At 40.7% G+C, this 22,447-nt stretch overlaps 1 protein-coding gene across 1 annotated transcript in view; it reads right to left on the reverse strand.

Annotated features, from left to right (window-relative positions):
• LOC122904811 (EF-hand calcium-binding domain-containing protein 1-like) overlaps positions 1–22,447 on the reverse strand; it is a 34,474-nt gene that overhangs the window by 5,202 nt on the left and 6,825 nt on the right. Inside the window, exons 2-4 of the mRNA XM_044246022.1 lie at positions 9,420–9,575; positions 5,892–5,996; positions 199–350 (exon numbers count right to left, since the gene is read on the reverse strand). Of these exons, the coding sequence (XP_044101957.1) occupies positions 199–350; positions 5,892–5,996; positions 9,420–9,575 (413 nt within the window). The remainder of the gene's footprint in view (positions 1–198; positions 351–5,891; positions 5,997–9,419; positions 9,576–22,447) is intronic.

Raw genomic sequence — 22,447 nt, forward strand, 5'->3', positions numbered from 1 at the left:
ATTCCCTAAGTATTTACTGAGCACCCACTATCAGCCAGGCACTGTTCTAAGCAATGGATAGAGCAGAAAACAAACAAAAATCTCCTGCCCTCATAAAGGTAACTATCACTATGAAGGAAAATAAATCATTTCTTTGTCTTTAGCTTTCTCCAACATCTGCTTGATTGGATATAATAAGTTACAGGTTTTTATTCTTACCATTTTCTTCAGTGTTATATCTACCAACTCTTTTATTCCTTCATCAGTCTCTTCTTCAGATGACTGTTGGTGTAGACTGTTCTTCAACATGTCAAATATCTCTTCTCGAGAAATGTAACCATCACCATTCAAATAGTAAACTTCAAAACAGACTGTCCAAAGCACAAGTAGTTTAAAGATTTGGAAAAGAACAGTTAAAATATCACAAGACTTCTCTTCAGTTATTTCAATATATAATTTAATATATATATATACAGTTTATACAGTCTACAATTATTGGTCCATATGATAGAGATTTTAAAGTAAAACACCCTTTATTATACTTCTTTCCATGTTATTAAATATCTCTTGGGATGTGGATTTTGAAATTGAGAGTTTAAAAATGTTATGAAACCTGAAACCATGAAATTCCTAAAAGAGAATATAGGAACAAAGCTCCTTCACATGAGTCTTGGTAATGATTTCATGACTATGACACCAAAAGCACAAACAATAAAATAAAAAACAAAGGGGACTACATCAAACTAGAAAGCTTCTGCACAGTAAAACAAAGCATCAAGAAATGAAAAGACAACCTGTGGAATGGGAAAAAAAATACTTGCAAAACTGTATCAGGTAAGGTGTTAATATCACAAATATATAAAGAATTCCTACAATTCAATAGCAAAAAACAAAAACAAAACAAAACAAAAAAACCAACCCGGTTAAAAAGTGGGTAAAGGACTTCAATGGACAGTCTTCCAAAGAAGATAAATGAAAAGCCAACAGGTACAAGAAGAGATGCTCAATATCACTAGTCATTAGGGAAATCCCAATTAAAACCACAATGAGATATCACCTCATGCCTGTGAGAACAGCCATCATAAAAAAAAAAAAAAAAAAAAAGGGCGGGGAGAGAGAGATTACAACTCCTGTGGGGATGTGGAGAAAAGGGAATCCCAGTTTACTGTTAGTGGGATTATAAACTGGTGCAGCCACTCTGAAACATCATATGGAGGATCCTCAAAAAATTGAAAATGGAAGTACTGTATTCTCCAGCAATTCTACTTGTGGGAATATATCCAAAGGTAATGAAAACACTAACTCAAAAAGATACCTGCACCCCAATGTTCATAGCAGCATTATGTGCAATAGCCAAGGTTTGGAAATAATCTAAGTTTCTAAAGATCGATGAGGGAATCCTATAATTTTCAACAACACAGAATGGGCCTTGAAGGTAGTATGCCAGGTAAAATAATTAGGACAGGGAAAGAAAATACTCTACAATCTTCCTTATATGTGGAATCCAAACAAAACAAAGAAACAAAAAATCTGACAATAAGCTCAGAAAAGGAGCTCAGCCTTGAGGTGATCAGAGGTAAGAGGGTTGAGGGAGAGGGAATTAGAGGAAGATGGTCAAAAGGTACAAAGTTCCAGCATAAGTTAAATAAATATTGGGGAAATAGTGTACAACATGATGACTAGAGCTAACACTGATGTATGATATAGAGAAAAGTTGTTAAGAGAGTGAATCCTTAGAGTTCTCTCATAAGAATTTTTTCCCTTTATTCTTGTCTTCTTATTATGTCTATATGAGAAAACATGTTAGCTGAACCCATTGTGGTAATCATTTCACAATATATGTAAATCAAACCAATCTGTATTGCCTTGAATTTATACAGGGATGTGTATCAATTATTTCTCAATAAAAGCAGAGAAATAAAAGAATGGGGGGGGAAGTGATTGACAAAGATGCAGGTTCTTTTCATGCATACCTAGATTGGAGAGGAAACAGTTTGCAGATAGGATATCAGAATGAACTTTGTAAGGAACATTTGATATTAAGTCTTCATAATTAAAAAACATAACTCCACACTGATAAAGCACAAAGAGTCCAGATTCTTTGGTCGTAGCAGCTCAGGAAATGCTATTTTAAAATGTTGCACAGTGGGGCGCCTGGGTGGCTCAGGGGGGTTAAAGCCTCTGCCTTCAACTCAGGTCATGATCTCAGGGTCCTGGGATTGAGCTGCAACAGGCTCTCTGCTCAGGAGGGAGCCAGCTTCCCCTGCCCTCTGCCTGCCTCTCTGCCTACTTGTGATCTCTATCTGTCTGTCAAATAAGCAAATAAATAAAATTGTACTTTCAAATGTTTCACAGGTAAAACTGTATTATAAAATGTTCCTTAGGGGCACCTGGGTGGTTCAGTGGATTAAGCCACTGCTTTCAGCTTCGGTTGTGATCTCGGGGTCCTGGGATTAAGTCCCGCATGGGGCTCTCTGCTCAGCGGGAAGCCTGCTTCTCTCTCTCTCTGCCTACTTGTGATCTCTCTCTAATAAATAAATAAATAAATAAATAAAATGTTCCTTAGGTGAAACTGATGTAGCCAGTTGAGACCATTCCTCAATCCATGCTGGAGAATCAGTACTATAGGTACTTTACAACACTATTTTAAAAACGCAGCTCACTGAAAATTTACATACCTAAGATTTTGCCATCTGTCTTGGCATTTATAAGTCTATTTAAATACATTACCTTAATTGGTAACTTCTTGTTTCTGGAATACTTTGAAATCAACGAGCTTAATTTAGGTACTTAAAACTATTTAAAAACAAAAAACGAGCAAACAAAAAAACCTATTTAAAAACAAATAATACCTTCTATATTCAAAGAGTTACAGTCAATTCCAACTTGTAAATATTAATAGTCCTTTTCCTCTTCTCGGTCCCCAGTGTTATTTCTAGATAACTTCAACAATCTCCTAAAAGACTCCCCTGCCTCCATCCAATATTTCATTAATTATTATAGTTGATCACAACTGTCCTCTTAGGGAGTGTTGGGGAGAGGAAACTGATCCTTTTTGCTAAGATTCAACCTTAATGATATATATTCAACTTACCTTATTAGCCCCATGTCTCAACATCAATTTTCCCACCTGAACTAGCTCAGTTAGACACCCATGCTTTTATTCATACTGTTCCTACTGTCTAGCATGGTCTTCTTTCTAGTTTCTTTCTGCTCAAGGTTTACAAGAACCAACTGAATGGCTAGTTATTCTGTGAGTGTGTCTTCTGATCCACCAAATCCATTAGAAAGGAACTTTCTCATCATTCCCATATAGTATGTTGAAAATACATAGATTTCTAAGTAATCACATTATATTGTGGTTATTAATTTATATTTATATTATATGACCCAGAACTGAGCATCTCTGGTAGTAGAATGAGTTCCTGGGTCTTAGGTAAAACACAAGTAAAAGAAGAATTTCATAGACTTCAAAAAAATGTAATTGCAACTGCAATAAAGGAGATATATATAAATGTTTTCTAAGTAAACTCTACACTCAATATGGGGCTCAAACTCAACCCAGAAATCAAGAGTTGTATGCTCTACTGACTGAGCCAGCCAGGTGCCCCTGGAGATAAATATTTAAACCTATAGTCATTGAATACATATACACATGTGTACACATACATGTATGTGTGTGTATCTCCATATTGTGATTTTCTTACATGGAGTATAAAAACTAAGTACAAACTTCATCATATCACTGACAGACAGGATGAGTCTGTCATCCCCTTGGAGCCTACCATCTCCGCTATCCAAAGGATCACCCTTTCCTTGGAGAGTGACTTCCATGACTCCTCCATTCACTCATGCCACAGAGGACCTTCCTCAGGTGCTAAATATGCAGTAGAGAAGGAGCTTTTGTGATCTAGTCAAATGTATCAGCAAAAACAATAGAACCGGGTATAAAATTCCAGAGTATCAGATTAGCTGTGTCTTTCTGTTGAGTTTCTTCAATTCCTAGCACACATGCAGCACCACCCTGTAAGAAGTAGTATTTTCCCCAAGTTAACATATCCTGAAGTGTAAGTGAAACATCTTTAGGAAGAGGGATTAGAGGAGGAAAATTCTTTGACAGTGTGATACTATTCACTCATGTATAATTGCTTTCAGTGTCAGCGCCATTTTCCCTATGTATCACCACAAGAATCTACATCCATGAATGAAAACTTAGCTTTTCATTTCTCAGTGAGATTTTTGTATAAGAAAACTGCAACAAACCTAAGTGGCAACTATCTTTAAATTTATCCCCATGAAATATTAGGCTGGAGAAAAGGGGGAATAAAGCCCCACAGGGTCACCTGGCTGACTCAGTGGGGCATGTGACTCTTGGTCTCGGGGTTGTGGATTCAAGCTCCATGCTGGGTGTAGAGATTACTTAAAGTCTTCAGAAAGAAACCCCACATAATGTTGTAGTCAACTTCACCTCAACAAAAGTAATTAAGAGGGCGCCTGGGTGGCTCAGTGGGTTAAGCCGCTGCCTTCGGCTCGGGTCATGATCTCGGGGTCCTGGGATCGAGTCCCACATGGGGCTCTCTGTTCAGCGGGGAGCCTGCTTCCTCCTCTCTCTCTCTGTCTGCCTCTCTGCCTACTTGTGATCTCTGTCTGTCAAATAAATAAATAAAATCTTTAAAAAAAAAAGTAATTAAGAAACGACCCTCACAAAACAAAGAAACAAAAAATCATAAATGTCAGAGAACGTTGGTGGTTTTTAAAAATGTTGCTGTTGTTTAAAAAATGTGTGTTTAATAAGGGATCTTCTTTTCCACATCCCAAATCCAAATTCAAGTGGAAGAACAAGGGACTAAGATTTGCTCACTGACTGAGAACTCCACAGCCTTTTCTTAAGCAATTTGACACCTTAAGCAATTTTCCCTTGAAGTGTGCCATTTAAAATTGTTCCTATTTTCTTTCCTGGGATCTTCCCCCAAAACCTGGCCCCAGAGGTATAAAACATAGAAAATATACACACACCATTGGTACAGGTGAAGTGAGGTCAGAGCTAGTTATTTTTAGGCAAAATTGTGAATGGGGAAATTTTTGTCTTTGGAATTCCTAATGTTCCGGTCCTATAGGAAACTCCTGTAATCCTTCTCCCTGTGGGCGTTCTTTGTCCTCAAGCTTCTTCCCTCTCTTCACTCATCCACACAAATTCTAACACTAGAGTATTGATGTCTGATGGCTAATGTGCATTTTATCTTGTTTTGTGTCAATCCCTCCCATTTACTTTCTTTGATCAAGAGACAAGGAATGGCCTCACTGTCACTTATGCACTGCCTTATATCAAGACCCATTTCCTGCTGAGCCCACAGGCAGCCACAAAATCATTGACTAACCTTGCTGGCTGATTAGAGTTGGCAAACTCTAGCTGAAAAACAAGTTGACTTGCTGGTCTTGGCCTGGGCCTTAAGCCGGAGAGTGATCCTGCTGACATTTAGGCATTATAGAACCAGTGAAGGAAGTGTTTGGGGTTCCTGGGACTAGAGACTCTCCCGTGAAGTAGGCTACCCATTTCATATTTTGATTTTTTTTAAACTGCTATGAGCTATTTTTGAAAGGCTGCTACAGAGAACATGGATTTCATATTTTTAAAAAACATTTATTCAGGGCGCCTGGGTGGCTCAGTGGGTTAAGCCGCTGCCTTCGGCTCAGGTCATGATCTCAGGGTCCTGGGATCGGGTCCCGCATCGGGCTCTCTGCTCAGCGGGGAGCCTGCTTCCTCCTCTCTCTCTCTCTGCCTGCCTCTCTGCCTACTTGTAATCTCTCTCTGTCAAATAAATAAAATCTTAAAAAAAAAACATTTATTCATTAAATACAAAATTGACAATGTATATTATTACTAAGTCAGTAATCACATATAGAAATCTTACACTTGAGCTTTTCTTCAAAAGTCCCTCGAAGAAACACTGATAATCCTTTAACCCACTCTTTCGCATTTATGCAGTTATCATTGTCTTTGTCAAATGCAAAAAATACTGAAAGAAAAACACCGTAGAAGCATATTGCAATTTATAGTTATTTTATAATTCATAAGTATGTATATATGGAAAGGTTTTTAAAACTTTCTTCCAAAATAAAAACAAAAAAACACACTGAGAGACTTTTCTCCCAAATTGAGGGGAAAAAAAGGTTTTAGCATAGTCTTTCTTAAAAGAATCAAAATTAGGGGCCCCTGGGTGGCTCAGTGGGTTAAGCCACTGCCTTCAGCTCAGGTCATGATCTCAGGGTCCTGGGATCAAGCCCCACAGTGGGCTCTCTGCTCAGCAGGGAGCCTGCTTCCCCCCCTCTCTCTCTGCCTGCCTTTCTGCCTGATTGTGATCTCTCTCTGTCAAATAAATAAATAAAATCTTAAAAAAAAAGAATCAAAATTATTGGAAATATGTTCCTTCCAGATTTTTATAGAAAGAAAAAATTAATTCTCCTCCATGATCAATGATGAACTTCACTTGTGATGTTTTGTACATTTACTATGAGCCAAGAATAGCAACAGTGGAGCTAATCAAGATGAGGATACTTTTTATTCTAAAAAGAGTGGCAGGGGCGCCTGGGTGGCTCAGGTGAGTAGCTGGCTCTTGATTTTGGCTCAGGTCATGATCTCAGGGTCCTGGGATCGAGCCCCACAGCAACTTCGTGTTCAGTGGGGAGTCTGCTTGAGTTTTTCTCTTTCCTCTCCCTCTGCACTTCTCCCAGCTCGTGCTCTATCTTCTCTGTGTGTTTCTCTCTAAAATATATAAATAAATCTGTAAAAAATCAATAAATAAAAAGAGTAGCAAAGGGGAAACCTGGCTAGCTGAGTTGGCTTGCATGTGACTCTTGATCTTGCGGTCATGAATTCAAACCCCACACTGAATGTAGAGATTACTTTTTTTTTTAGAAGATTTTATTTATTTATTTATTTATTTATTTTGCAAACATCTTTATTAATCTTGTATAAAAATAAGGTCCGTGGAGAGTTTCCGGAGCTGGGGATAGAGCGCGAGGTTGCACTTTATAAGTTACAGGCCAGGCTCCGGCTAAGACTATGGCTTAGTCGGAGAGTATGGCTATTAGGGAGAGAGGGGTGCTGCAAGCAGCACTTGGGGGAGGGGCTGGCGATGCTGTCCTCAAGATTTTATTTATTTATTTGACAGAGAGAGAGAGATCACAAGTAGGCAGAGAGGCAGAGGGAGAGGAGGAAGGAGGCCCCCTGCTGAGCAGAAAGCCTGATGCAGGGCTCCATCCCAGGACTCTGGGATCATGACCTGAGCTGAAGGCAGAGGCTCAACCCACTGAGCCACCCAGGTGCCCCTAGAGATTACTTTAAAAAATAATAATAATATAAATAAAAATGCATTTTAAAAGCGTGACAAAATTCTGTTCTAAATATAACAGAATTTATATTTAAATATATAATACCTAAAGATAAATTACTAAAATAACATAATTTTTTTAAAGATTTTATTTATTTATTTATTTGACAGACAGAGATCACAAGCAGGCAAAGAGGCAGGCAGAGAGAGAGGAAGGGAAGCAGGATCCCTGCTGAGCAGAGAGCCCCATGCGGGGCTTGATCCCAGGACCTTTGGGATCATGACCTGCGCCGAAGGCAGAGGCTTTAACCCACTGAGCCACCCAGGTGCCCCAAATAACATCTATTTTTAAAATTACTAGAGAAATCTTAGTATGCTATAGAAAGTAAAGTGTTATTGACTCTTTTAGTGGTAATGTTAATTATTTTCATTATGATTATGGTCTCAACGTACATACCTAGGTCAAACTTAACAAATTGAACATGAAAAATTTGCTAGTGAAACTAGATCACATTAAATAATTTTCTATTTTAAATATAAGATCTTGTCTTTTGGGGCGCCTGAGTGGCTCAGTGGGTTAAGCCTCTGCCTTCAGCTCAGGTCATGATCTCAGGGTTCTGGGATCGAGTCCTGCATCGGGCTCTCTGCTCAGCAGGGAGCCTGCTTCCTCCTCTCTCTCTCTCTCTGCCTGCCTCTCTACCTACTTGTGATTTCTCTGTCAAATAAATAAATAAAATCTTAAAAAAAAAAATCTTGTCTTTTTTTTTCAGTATAATGAGTAATTAGCATTTTTTGTACTGATACAGTGTTTTGTTTTTTTTTTAAGATTTTGCTTATTTATTTGAGAGAAAGTGAGACAGAGCATGAGAGGGGAGAGGGCCATAGGGAGAAGCTGACTTCTTAGAGAGCATGGAGCCCAATGCAGGACTCCATTCCAGGACTCCAGGATCATGACCTAAGCCAAAGGCAGTTGCTTAACCAATTGAACCACCCAGGCACCCCACTGATTCAGTATTTTTTTATTTTCAAGATTTTATTTATTTATTTGACAGAGAGAGACTCAGCAAGAGAGGGAACACAGGCAGGGGGAGTGGGAGAGTTAGAAGCAGACTTCCCACCGAGCAGGGAGCCTATGCAGGGCTCGATCCCAGGACCCTGGGATCATGACCTGAGCCAAAGGCAGACACTTAATGACAGAGCCACCCAGGCGTCCCCTGATACAGTATTTTTAAGAAGAGGAAGAAGTAATTTAATAGTTTACATGTCTATAGCATATGAATCCAAAGACATCATGAATAAAAAGCCATATGCTTAACTAAAAAAAAAAAAAAATACCTGTCAGCTTATTTAGTTCATTGCTGGTTATTTCTCAAAGTGGTACAGCTACAAGATAAGAAATTCTGAGTGAGTTTTTATTAAAAACCATCGTATAATCAAATCAACCTTTGTTTTGTCTTACCACAATTAAATCTTTCTAGTTTGACACTGAAAAATTCAAGAGGCACCTGTGTGGTTTAGTCAGCTGAGCACCCAACTCTTGATTTTGGCTCAGGTCATGATCTGGGGGTTGTGGGATCAACCCCCAAGCTCCCGGAGGGGCTTTGTGCTCTGTGATGGGTTTCTGCTGAGCATAGAATCTGCTTGTCCCTTTCCCTTTCCTCTGTCCCTCCCCCCAACATGCATGATCCCTCTAAATAAATAAATAAATCTATCTTTTTGAAGAAATTTAGAGTCTTTGATGACAACTGAATACACACACATATATATATATATATATAAATTTGGCATCTATAAATTTGTCATTACAAATATATATTTGCCACAGAGTAGTATGTACAGCATATATATTGCCATCTCGGCTTGGCCCATTTCAGTTTCTTAAGACTCTTACCCCTGGGTGCCTGGGTGGCTCAGTGGGTTAAGCCGCTGCCTTCGGCTCAGGTCATGATCTCAGGGTCCTGGGATCGAGTCCCGCATCGGGCTCTCTGCTCAGCAGGAAGCCTGCTTCCTCCTCTCTCTCTCTCTCTGCCTGCCTCTCTGCCTGCTTGTGATCTCTCTCTGTCAAATAAATAAATAAAAAATCTTTAAAAAAAAAAAAAAGACTCTTACCCCTGTTCATTAGCATATCATCAGTCATCCCAAATATGTTGTGCAGGATCACTCGAAACGCGTTACGGTCTAGTCCGAAGTTATTAAGTCTTACATTAGCTCTTTCCACCAAGCTGTGAAAAAGTCGTAGGAGACACTCTACTTCACTTTTTTTGACTGAAAAATAAAAATACAAATAAATACAGCTTAGACTTAGTCCTTGAGTACTCCAATCTAATAAAAAATATTTTACTAAGCAGTTCTTTTGTCCCCGTGCTGCTAGATGCTCTAGTGTTTAGAAAGTAGGACATGACTTGTTACTTGAGAGCTTACCTTTCTGGGAGTCACCAAGAAGTCTCATAAGAGAGTATGTAAATGAAAAATTATGTAATTCTAACACTCACCATTATAGATATGCATAGTATTTATACGGGAAGGAATGTGTTGAGGGAAGTACAACAGAGAATTCCAGGGAGAGAAAACATGGGTAAAGGAAAGACTTAGAACTGCTGTCAGGTTTGAACATGCTTTACTGGGAGCACAGCAAGTTGAGAAGTGAGAATACAAGATTGAAGAGGATGGGTTAATGGCAGAGGGCCTTGAAAGCCTAGTCAGAAAATTAACATTTACAGTTGACTTGAACCACATACGTTCAAACTGCGGGTCCACTTAAATGTGACTTAAAAAAATAAACATAGTACAGTACTGTAAAAGTATTTTCTGTTATGATTTTCTCTTTCTTTCTTTCTTTCTTTCGAGAGAGAGAGTGGGGAGAGGTTGAGAGAGAGGGAAAGAATCTTAAGTCTCCATGCCCAGAGCCCAATCTCACGACCTTGTGATCATGACCTGAGCTGAAATCAAGAGTTGAAGGCTCAACCAACTGAGCCACCAAGGTGCCCCATTCTCTTATGACTTTCTTAATAACATTTTACTTACTTTATGCATGTAGTATATAATACATAAAATATATGAAATATGTTAATTGACTTTATAAGCAAGGTCAGTAATAGGCTATTGGTAGTTAAGGTTTGGGGGAGTCAAACATGGATTTTCAACTGTATGGGTGTTGGTGCTTTTAACCTCCAGGTTGTTCAAGCATTAACTGCATTTTACTGGAGGAATGATTTTCCCATGGACCATCTATAAGAGAGAATCAACCCCCTCTCCACTGTTTGTTTAATCCAGAGTCCCATGTCTTGCCCCAGAACTACCAAGTCAGGATCGCTAACATCAGGCCCACAAATTAGCTTTTATTTTTTTATTTACTTAAAGAGTTTTATTTATTGGGGCATCTGGGTGGCTCAGTCGTTTAAGTGTCTGCCTACAGTTCAGGGGGTCCTGGGATTGAGCCCCACATCAGGCTCCCCGCTCAGTGGGGAGTCTGCTTTTCCCTCTCCCCCTGCCACTCCCCCTGCTTGTGTTCTCTCTCTGTCAAATTAAAAAAAAAAAGGTTTTATTTGTTTATTTGAGAGAGAGAGAGCAGGGAGGAGGAGTAAAGGGAGTGGGAGGAGCAGACTCCCCACTGAGCAGGGGGCCCAACACAGGGCTCCAACCCAGGACCCCAGGATCATGACCTGAGCCAAAGGCAGATGCTTCACCCACTGAGCCACCTAGGCTTCCTGGAATTAGCTTTTAAACAAGAGCTGGGTTGATTCTTCTAGGACCTAAGGGTGGAAAAGTGGTTTAGGAAAATTCATGTAGGGGGGGGACAAGATGGCGGGGTACTAGGAAGAGGCATCTTTTCAGCTGGTACCCCAAAGTGAGCTGATTACCTACCAAAGAACTCCGATCACCCATGAAATCAGCCTGAGATTAGAATTATACAGGTCTGGATCTCTACAGGGGCAGAAGACGCCAGTGAGCAGGTAAAGCGGAGTGGGAACTGCGGACTGATATCAGAAGATAAACAAAAGGGGGAGGGAGCCACCAGAGGCGACCGGTGGGAAAGTCATACCCCAGTACAAGCGAGAGTGCCCTGCGTCTGGGGACCAGCATTAACTTGGAGACTGGTTGAAAGCACTCCAAAAGAGCAAAGGATTGCGGGGGGAAATTGTGGGAATCGGGGCGGCTAGGGACAGGGGCTTAAGTCCCCGGTCCCAGACGGCCTCCCCGGCGCAGAGGCAGAGAGAGTGCGGCGGAGAAACCGGCTCCTGGTCCCTAAGCCGCCAGCGCGCCCCAGAGCGTGGGGTTCCGGCTCCTGTGAGGGGATGGGAGCTGCGCTGGTCTGCAGAACGCGCACTAGCCCTACCACAAAGCTTGAGAGGCGCGCGCACATCCATCGAGCTCTCCTGGGTCACTAAGGCCCGGGGGCGCTTCTTGACCTGCACCATTGTTTCAAAGTCTAAGCCGCCCGCGGCCGTAACTCTTCCCCGGACAGAGGCGCGCAAAAGCCCAGCCTGCGGCTTACAGACCAGAGCCCCGTTCTCGGTGCCCCAGACGCGCGCCCGACCCACAGCCGCCTCTGAAAAGAGGTGCGCACAAGCCGGACACTCCCAGCCCGGGCCGGCGGCAAAATCTCAGTGTGCGATCGCTGCTTGGAACCTCTCTGGCGGTCAGGAGCTCCCAGACAGCCGCCACTGCCTTGGCTTTGGGGACGAGCAAAAGATCCTGCGCCCCCAGGGTCTGCAACGTGGAACCTGCACTGCCAGCGTCCAAGGGGGAATTTATTCAGCTTCTGCACCCAGACTGAGGCTTCTCTCTGAGATGGAGATCAGGAAGTGTTCCAGGGTGCACCTTGACTGCACCAGAGTTGATACATCCAGCTACATCTGTTCAGTCTTCTCCCACCAAAATGACTAGGAGGAGGAATGCCCAACAGAAGAAAAATACAGAGGATGGACCTTCTGCAACAGAGCTAACGGCTATCAACATAGACAATATGTCGGAAAGAGAATTCAGGCTAACAGTTATCCAGGCAATAGCTAGGTTGGAGAAAGCCATGAATGACCAAACAGAATTGATTAGGGCCGAACTGAAAGCGACCAGACAGGATGTTCACAATGTTAGGGCGGAGCTTAAAGCTACCAGGGAGGAGGTCCACAATGCTCTCAATGAGTTCCAATCTAATCTAAACTCTCTCAAAGCTAGGGTAACTGAGACAGAAGATACAATTAGTGATCTGAAAGACAAACAGATAGAGAGAAAGGATCAGGAGGAAGCCTGGAACAAACAGCTTAGATCCCACGAAAGCAGAATCAGGGAAATAAATGATGCCATGAAGCGTTCCAACGTCAGAATTATTGGAATTCCTGAAGGGGAGGAGAAAGACAGAAGTCTAGAAGATATCATGGAACAAGTCCTTCATGAAAACTTTCCGAATCTCGCGAATGAAACCAGCGTTCATGTACTAGAGGCTGAACGGTCTCCACCCAAGATTATACACTCCAAAAAAACATCACGACACCTGATAGTCAAATTGAGAAATTATAATTGTAGGTATAATCTCTTGAAAGCCGCCAGGGCAAAGAGGCTCCTTACTTACAGAGGGAAGCCCATCAGAATAACGTCAGACCTGTCCACAGAGACCTGGCAAGCCAGAAGAGGCTGGCAAGATATATTCAGGGCACTAAATGAGAAGAACATGCAGCCAAGAATACTTTATCCAGCAAGACTGACATTCAAAATGGATGGAGAGATAAAGAGTTTCCAAGACCGGCAAGGCTTAAAAGACTATGCAACCACCAAGCCGACACTGCAGGAAATATTAAGGGGGGTTCTATAAAAGAGGAAAAATCCCAAGAATAGCATTGAACAGAAATATAGAGACAGTCTACAGAAAGAAAGACTTCAAAGGTAACTCGATGTCAATAAAAACGTATCTATCAATAATCACTCTCAATGTGAATGGCCTAAATGCACCCATAAAACGGCACAGGGTTGCAGATTGGATAAAATGACAGGACCCATCCATATGCTGTCTACAAGAGACCCATTTTGAACCTAAAGATACACGCAGACTGAAAGTGAAGGGGTGGAGAAGCATCTTTCATGCCAATGGGACTCAAAAGAGGGCTGGGGTAGCGATTCTCATATCAGATAAATTAGACTTCAAACTAAAGACTGTAGTCAGAGATACAGAAGGACACTACATAATCCTTAAAGGGACTATCCACCAAGATGATCTAACAATTGTAAATATCTATGCTCCCAATATGGGAGCAGCCAATTACTTAAGAAAACTGTTAATCAAGATAAAGAGTCATATTGATATGAATACACTAGTCGTAGGAGATCTTAACACGCCTCTTTCAGAATTAGACAGATCATCGAAGCAGAAAATCAATAAAGAAACAAGAGCATTGAATGACACATTGGACCATATGGACCTCATAGATATATAGAGAACATTCCACCCTAAAACAGCAGAATACTCATTCTTCTCAAGTGCACACGGAACCTTCTCCAGAATAGACCACATACTGGGTCACAAATCAGGACTCAACCGATACCAAAAGACCGAGATTATTCCCTGCATATTCTCAGATCACAATGCTTTGAAACTGGAGCTCAATCACAAGGAAAAGTTCCGAAGGAACTCAAACACCTGGAAGCTAAAGACCACCTTGCTTAAGAATGCTTGGATCAACCAGGAGATCAAAAAAGAACTGAAACAATTCATGGAAACCAATGGGAATGAAGACACTTCGGTCCAAAACCTATGGGATACAGCAAAGGCGGTCCTAAGGGGAAAATATATAGCCATCCAAGCTTCGCTCAAAAAAATTGAAAAATCCAGAACACACCAGCTGTCTCGACACCTTAAAGAACTGGAGGATCAACAACAAATCAAACCAACTCCACACATAAGAAGGGAAATCATCAAGATTAGAGCTGAGATCAATGAGGGAGAAACCAGAGATACAGTAGAACGTATCAATGAAACTAGAAGCTGGTTTTTTGAAAGAATCAATAAGATCGATAAGCCACTGGCTACACTAATCCGAAAGAAAAGAGAGAAATCCCAAATTCATAAAATTATGAATGAAAAGGGAGAGATCACAATTAACGCCAAGGAAGTAGAAACAATCATCAGAAGTTATTACGAACAGTTATATGCCAATAAGCTTAGCAACCTAGATGAAATGGATGCATTCCTGGAAAAATATGAACCACCAAAATTGAACCAGGAAGAAATCGACAACCTGAATAGACTGATATCTAATAAAGAGATTGAATCAGTGATCAAAAACCTCCCAAAAAACAAGAGCCCAGGACCTGACGGATTCCCTGGGGAATTCTACCAAACCTTCAAAGAAGAAATAACACCTATTTTCCTGAAGCTGTTTCAAAAAATTGAAGCAGAAGGAAAACTTCCAGACTCTTTCTATGAAGCCAGCATTACCCTGATCCCCAAACCAGGCAAGGACCCTACCAAAAAGGAGAATTTCAGACCAATATCACTGATGAATATGGATGCTAAGATTCTCAACAAGATCCTAGCCAACAGGATCCAACAGCACATTAAAAAGATTATCCACCATGATCAGGTGGGATTCATCCCTGGGCTACAAGGATGGTTCAACATTTGCAAATCAATCAATGTGATACAACAAATTAATATGAGAAGAGAGAAGAACCACATGGTCCTCTCAATTGATGCAGAAAAAGCATTTGACAAAATCCAACATCCGTTCCTGATTAAAACACTTCGAAGTTTAGGGATAGAGGGAACATTCCTGAACCTCATCAAATCTATCTATGAAAGACCCACAGCAAATATCATCCTCAATGGGAAAAAGCTTGCAGCCTTCCCGTTGAGATCAGGAACAAGACAAGGATGCCCACTCTCACCACTCTTGTTCAACATAGTATTAGAAGTCCTAGCAACAGCAATCAGACAACAGAGAGAAATAAAAGGTATCCAAATTGGTAATGAAGAAGTCAAACTCTGTCTATTTGCAGATGACATGATTCTTTATATGGAAAACCCAAAAGACTCCATCCCCAAACTACTAGAACTCATACAGCAATTCAGCAACGTGGCAGGATACAAAGTCAATGTGCAGAAATCAGTGGCTTTCTTATACACTAACAATGAAAATACAGAAAGGGAAATTAGAGAATCGATTCCATTTACTATAGCACCAAGAACCATAAGATACCTTGGAATAAACCTAACTAAAGAGGTAAAGGATCTGTACTTGAGGAACTATAGAACACTCATGAAAGAAATTGAAGAAGACACAAAAAGATGGAAGACCATTCCATGCTCTTGGATCGGAAGAATAAACATTGTTAAAATGTCTATACTGCCTAGAGCAATCTATACTTTTAATGCCATTCCGATCAAAATTCCACCGGCATTCTTCAAAGAGCTGGAGCAAATAATCCTAAAATTTGTATGGAATCAGAAGAGACCCCGAATCGCTAAGGAAATGTTGAAAAACAAAAATAAAGCTGGCAGCATCACCTTACCTGATTTCAAGCTTTATTACAAAGCTGTGATCACCAAGACAGCATGGTACTGGCATAAAAACAGACACATAGACCAGTGGAACAGAGTAGAGAGCCCTGATATGGACCCTCAACTCTATGGTCAATTAATCTTCGACAAAACAGGAAAAAATATACAGTGGAAAAAAGACAGTCTCTTCAATAAATGGTGCTGGGAAAACTGGACAGCTATATGTAGAAGAATGAAACTCGACCATTCTCTTACACCGTACACAAAGATCAACTCAAAATGGATAAAAGACCTCAACGTGAGACAGGAATCTATCAGAATCTTAGAGGAGAACATAGGCAGTAATCTCTTCGATATCAGCCACAGCAACTTCTTTCAAGATACGTCTCCAAAGGCAAAGGAAACAAAAGCGAAAATAAACTTCTGGGACTTCATCAAAATCAAAAACTTCTGCACAGCAAAGGAAACAGTCAAAAAAACAAAGAGGCAACCCACAGAATGGGAGAAGATATTTGCAAATGACAGTACAGACAAAAGGTTGATATCCAGGATCTATAATGAACTCCTCAAACTCAACACACACGAAACAGACAAACACATCAAAAAATGGGCAGAAGATATGAACAGACACTTCTCCAATCAAGACATACAAATGGCTATCAGACACATGAAAAAATGCTCATCATCATTAGCCCTCAGGGAGATTCAAATTAAAACCACATTGAGATATCACCTTATACCAGTTAGAATGGCCAAAATTAACAAAACAGGAAACAACATGTGTTGGAGAGGATGTGGAGAAAGGGGAACCCTCTTACACTGTTGGTGGGAATGCAAGTTGGTGCAGCCTCTTTGGAGAACAGTGTGGAGATTCCTCAAGAAATTAAAAATAGAGCTTCCCTACGACCCTGCAATTGCACTCCTGGGTATTTACCCCAAAGATACAGATGTCGTGAAAAGAAGGGCCATCTGTACCCCAATGTTTATAGCAGCAATGGCCACGGTCGCCAAACTATGGAAAGAACCAAGAAGCCCTTCAACGGATGAATGGATAAGGAAGATGTGGTCCATATACACTATGGAGTATTATGCCTCCATCAGAAAGGATGAATACCCAACTTTTGTAGCAACATGGACGGGACTGGAAGAGATTATGCTGAGTGAAATCAGTCAAGCAGAGAGAGTCAATTATCATATGGTTTCACTTATTTGTGGAGCATAACAAATAGCATGGAGGACAAGGGGCGTTAGAGAGGAGTAGGGAATTTGGGTAAATTGGAAGGGGAGGTGAACCATGAGAGACTATGGACTCTGAAAAACAGTCTGAGGGGTTTGAAGTGGCAGGGGGGTGGGAGGTTGGGGTACCAGGTGGTGGGTATTATGGAGGGCACGGCTTGCATGGAGCACTGGGTGTGGTGAAAAAATAATGAATACTGTTTTTCTGAAAATAAATAAATTGGAAAAAAAAAGGAAAATTCATGTAGCAAAATTATATTTAAGGGGAAAACTGGAAGCATAGAAACCAGGCTTGGAGTGATAGGGCTTTGGTTAGGGAGGTGGAAATAAGGTCAGAGACTGGGAAAGGGCCTGAGAAGTTAGAGAAAATCAGTAGGACTTGGTGACTAATTTTCAAATAGAAATTTCCAATATTCCAACATTCATACGCCTAGATTTCAGTCTAGACTTGGGAAAAGGGTATTTTTTAAAGAAGTGCTCTCTCTCTGTCAAATAATATTCTAATGCATTTTCAGGACTTAGAATTAAGGAATTAGATTTAGTGGGTGGGGCGGTACTAAAGTGCCTAGATTCCCCTTCATTTCTTACCTAAAGAGGGGACTTAGACAAGTCATATAGCTTCTTAATGGTCAGAGTCCTCACCTATAAAACTGGGTATTGTCCTAGATGATCTTTGAGATTCTTTTCAGTTTCTGAAAACCCAATTCTATGAATCAAAGATTATTTGAAAGAACCAGAAAAGCTAGGAAGGAAAGCTGGTTATTATTTCTTTTTTCTTCTCCAACCCCTGCCTCCTACTTTCTTTTTATAGAGAAGGTGGGGAGGAATTTTAGATGCTGTCTGAGATGATTTCATGTCCCCCAACTGAAATCAATGACAACACACAGCACATACACAGTTTACAACATTAGGGTTTCTACGATGGTCAGAACAGTTTGGTTCTTAGGGGAATGGTTGACAAAATCTGAAGAATAAGGAATTACAAAGGTGCTTACTAATACTGTTTGATGAACTGAGTTAGATTCTCAAGCTCCACAGTGTAACTGAAATATGACATACAGGTCATTTTTATTCATCCAATAACCATTTATATTTTTTAAAGATTTTATTTATTTATTTGACAAAGAGAGATGACAAGTAGATGGAGAGGCAGGCAGAGAGAGAGAAAGATAGAGGGAAGCAGGCTCTCTGCTGATGCAGGACTTGATCCCAGGACCCTGAGATCATGACCTGAGCCGAAGGCAGTGGCTTAACCCACTGAGCCACCCAGGCACCCTCCAATAACCATTTATTAAGAGCCTCTTGTGAACCAGGCAATGCATACACCATGCTTGCTGCTCACCAAGTTGTTGCACTTTGGCTAAGATTTAAAAAAAAAAAAAAAGTGCTGCAAGTATGACAAGCACTACGATTGATGGTGTTTGGTGGTGACCCAAAGGAAGGAATAATCAATTGGAGTAGGCAGGAGGAAATTAAAAGTCCCAAGGAGGCGTCATTTGAGATAAGGCCTGCCAAAGTAAGCATTTGTCAGAGGAGGCAGCTTGGAGGTATGTTCTGAGAACTAGCTGCAAATGGTGTTGTGCAGCTAGATGGCAGACTTGACTTTACAGACAATGAGGAGTTTCTGGAAAATTTCCCTGGCAATTTAACAGGATCGTATTTGCACTTCAGGGAGAACACGTGGGATGCCTGGGTGGCTCAGTCAATAAGGGGTCTGCCTCTCAATCACAAAGAAAAGTTCAGAAGGGACTCAAACACCTGGAAGCTAAAGGCCACCTTGCAGAATGCTTGGATCAACCAGGAGATCAAAGAAGAACGAAACAATTCATGGAAACCAATAAGAATGAAGACACTTCGGTCCAAAACCTATGGGATACAGCAAAGGAGGTCCTAAGGGGGAAATACATAGCCAACCAAGCCTCCCTCAAAAAAACTGAAAAATCCAGAATACACCAGCTGTCTCTACACCTTAAAGAACTGGAGAATCAACAACAAATCAAACCAACTCCACACATAAGAAGGGAAATCATCAAGATTAGAGCTGAGATCAATGAGGGAGAAACCAGAGATACAGTAGAACGTATCAATGAAACTAGAAGCTGGTTTTTTGAAAGAATCAATAAGATCGATAATCCATTGGCTGCACTAATCCAAAAGAAAAGAGAGAAAGCCCAAATTCATAAAATTATGAATGAGAAGGGAGAGATCACAACTAACACCAAGGAAGTAGAAACAATCATCAGAAGTTATTACGAACAGTTATATGCCAATAAGCTTAGCAACCTAGATGAAATGAATGCATTCCTGGAAAACTATAAACTCCCAAAACTGAACCACGAACAAATCGACAACCTGAATAGACTGATATCTAGTAACGAGATTGAAGCAGTGATCAGAAACCTCCCAAAAAACAAAAGCCCAGGACCTGATGGATTCCCTGGGGAATTCTACAAAACTTTCAAAGAAGAAATAACACCTATTCTCCTGAAGCTGTTTCAAAAAATTGAAGCAGAAAGAAAACTTCCAGACTATTTCTATGAAGCCAGCATTACCCTGATCCCCAAACCAGGCAAAGACCCTACCAAAAAGGAGAATTTCAGACCAATATCACTGATGAATATGGATGCTAAGATTCTCAACAAGATCCTAGCCAACAGGATCCAACAACACATTAAAAAGATTATCCACCATGACCAGGTGGGATTCATCCCTGGGCTACAAGGATGGTTCAACAGTCACAAATCAATCAATGTGATAAAACAAATTAATATGAGAAGAGAGAAGAACCACATGGTCCTCTCAATTGATGCAGAAAAAGCATTTGACAAAATCCAGCATCCGTTCCTGATTAAAACACTTCGAAGTTTAGGGATAGAGGGAACATTCCTGAACCTCATCAAATCTATCTATGAAAGACCCACAGCAAATATCATCCTCAATGGGAAAAAGCTTGCAGCCTTCCCGTTGAGATCAGGAACAAGACAAGGATGCCCACTCTCACCACTCTTGTTCAACATAGTATTAGAAGTCCTAGCAACAGCAATCAGACAACAAAGAGAAATAACAGGTATCCAAATTGGTAATGAAGAAGTCAAACTCACTCTATTCGCAGATGACATGATTCTTTATATGGAAAACCCAAAAGACTCCATCCCCAAACTACTAGAACTCATACAGCAATTCAGCAACATGGCAGGATACAAAGTCAATGTGCAGAAATCAGTGGCTTTCTTATACACTAACAATGAAAATACAGAAAGGGAAATTAGAGAATCGATTCCATTTACTATAGCACCAAGAACCATAAGATACCTGGGAATAAACCTAACCAAAGAGGTAAAGGATCTGTACTTGAGGAACTATAGAACACTCATGAAAGAAATTGAAGAAGACACAAAAAGATGGAAGACCATTCCATGCTCTTTGATCGGAAGAATAAACATTGTTAAAATGTCTATACTGCCTAGAGCAATCTATACTTTTAATGCCATTCCGATCAAAATTCCACCGGCATTCTTCAAAGAGCTGGAGCAAATAATCCTAAAATTTGTATGGAATCAGAAGAGACCCCGAATCGCTAAGGAAATGTTGAAAAACAAAAATAAAGCTGGCAGCATCACCTTACCTGATTTCAAGCTTTATTACAAAGCTGTGATCACCAAGACAGCATGGTACTGGCATAAAAACAGACACATAGACCAGTGGAACAGAGTAGAGAGCCCTGATATGGACCCTCAACTCTATGGTCAATTAATCTTCGACAAAACAGGAAAAAATATACAGTGGAAAAAAGACAGTCTCTTCAATAAATGGTGCTGGGAAAACTGGACAGCTATATGTAGAAGAATGAAACTCGACCATTCTCTTACACCGTACACAAAGATCAACTCAAAATGGATAAAAGGCCTCAACGTGAGACAGGAATCCATCAGAATCCTAGAGGAGAACATAGGCAGTAATCTCTTCGATATCAGCCACAGCAACTTCTTTCAAGATATGTCTCCAAAGGCAAAGGAAACAAAAACGAAAATAAACTTTTGGGACTTCATCAAAATCAAAATCTTCTGCACAGCAAAGGAAACAGTCAAAAAAACAAAGAGGCAACCCACAGAATGGGAGAAGATATTTGCAAATGACAGTACAGACAAAAGGTTGATATCCAGGATCTATAATGAACTCCTCAAACTCAACACACACGAAACAGGCAAACATATCAAAAAATGGGCAGAAGATATGAACAGACACTTCTCCAATCAAGACATACAAATGGCTATCAGACACATGAAAAAATGTTCATCATCACTAGCCCTCAGGGAGATTCAAATTAAAAGCACACTGAGATATCATCTTACACCAGTTAGAATGGCCAAAATTAGCAAGACAGGAAACAACATGTGCTGGAGGGGATGTGGAGAAAGGGGAACCCTCTTACACTGTGGGTGGGAATGCAAGTTGGTGCAGCCTCTTTGGAGAGCAGTGTGGAGATTCCTCAAGAAATTAAAAATAGAACTTCCCTATGGCCCTGCAATTGCACTCCTGGGTATTTACCCCAAAGATACAGATGTCGTGAAAAGAAGGGCCATCTGTACACCCCAATATTTATAGCAGCAATGGCCACGGTCGCCAAACTATGGAAAGAACCAAGATGCCCTTCAACGGACGAATGGATAAGGAAAATGTGGTTCATATACACTATGGAGTATTATGCCTCCATCAGAAAGGATGAATACCCAACTTTTGTAGCAACATGGACGGGACTGGAAGAGATTATGCTGAGTGAAATAAGTCAAGCAGAGAGAGTCAATTATCATATGGCTTCACTTATTTGTGGAGCATAACAAATAGCATGGAGGACAAGGGGTGTTAGAGAAGAGAAGGGAGTTGGGGTAAATTGGAAGGGGAGGTGAATCATGAGAGACTATGGACTCTGAAAAACAGTCTGAGGGGTTTGAAGTGGCAGGGGGGTGGGAGGTTGGGGTACCAGGTGGTGGGTATTATAGAGGGCACGGATCGCATGGAGCACTGGGTTTGGTGAAAAAATAATGAATACTGTTATGCTGAAAATAAATAAATTAATAAAAAAATAAATAAAATAAAATAGCTTCCAAAAATAAATAAATAAAACATCTTCCAAAAGAAAAAAAAAATAATAATAAGGGGTCTGCCTTCGGCTCAGGTCATGACCGCAGGGTCCTGGGATTGAATCCTGCATTTGGCTCCTTGCTCATCAGGGAGTCTGCTTCTCCCTCTGCCTGTTCTGCCTGCTGCTCCCCTTGCTTAAGCTCTCTTGCTCTCTGATAAATAAATAAAAATCTTTAAGGGAGAACATTTTGGCAGTAGATTCTTGAAACTACCTGATGAATGGGGAGTTGAGATATGACAAGACTGTCTTCCCAAAAACAATTTTAAC

This window comes from Neovison vison, chromosome 4 (assembly GCF_020171115.1).
Source record: "Neovison vison isolate M4711 chromosome 4, ASM_NN_V1, whole genome shotgun sequence".
NCBI lineage: Eukaryota > Metazoa > Chordata > Mammalia > Carnivora > Mustelidae > Neogale > Neogale vison.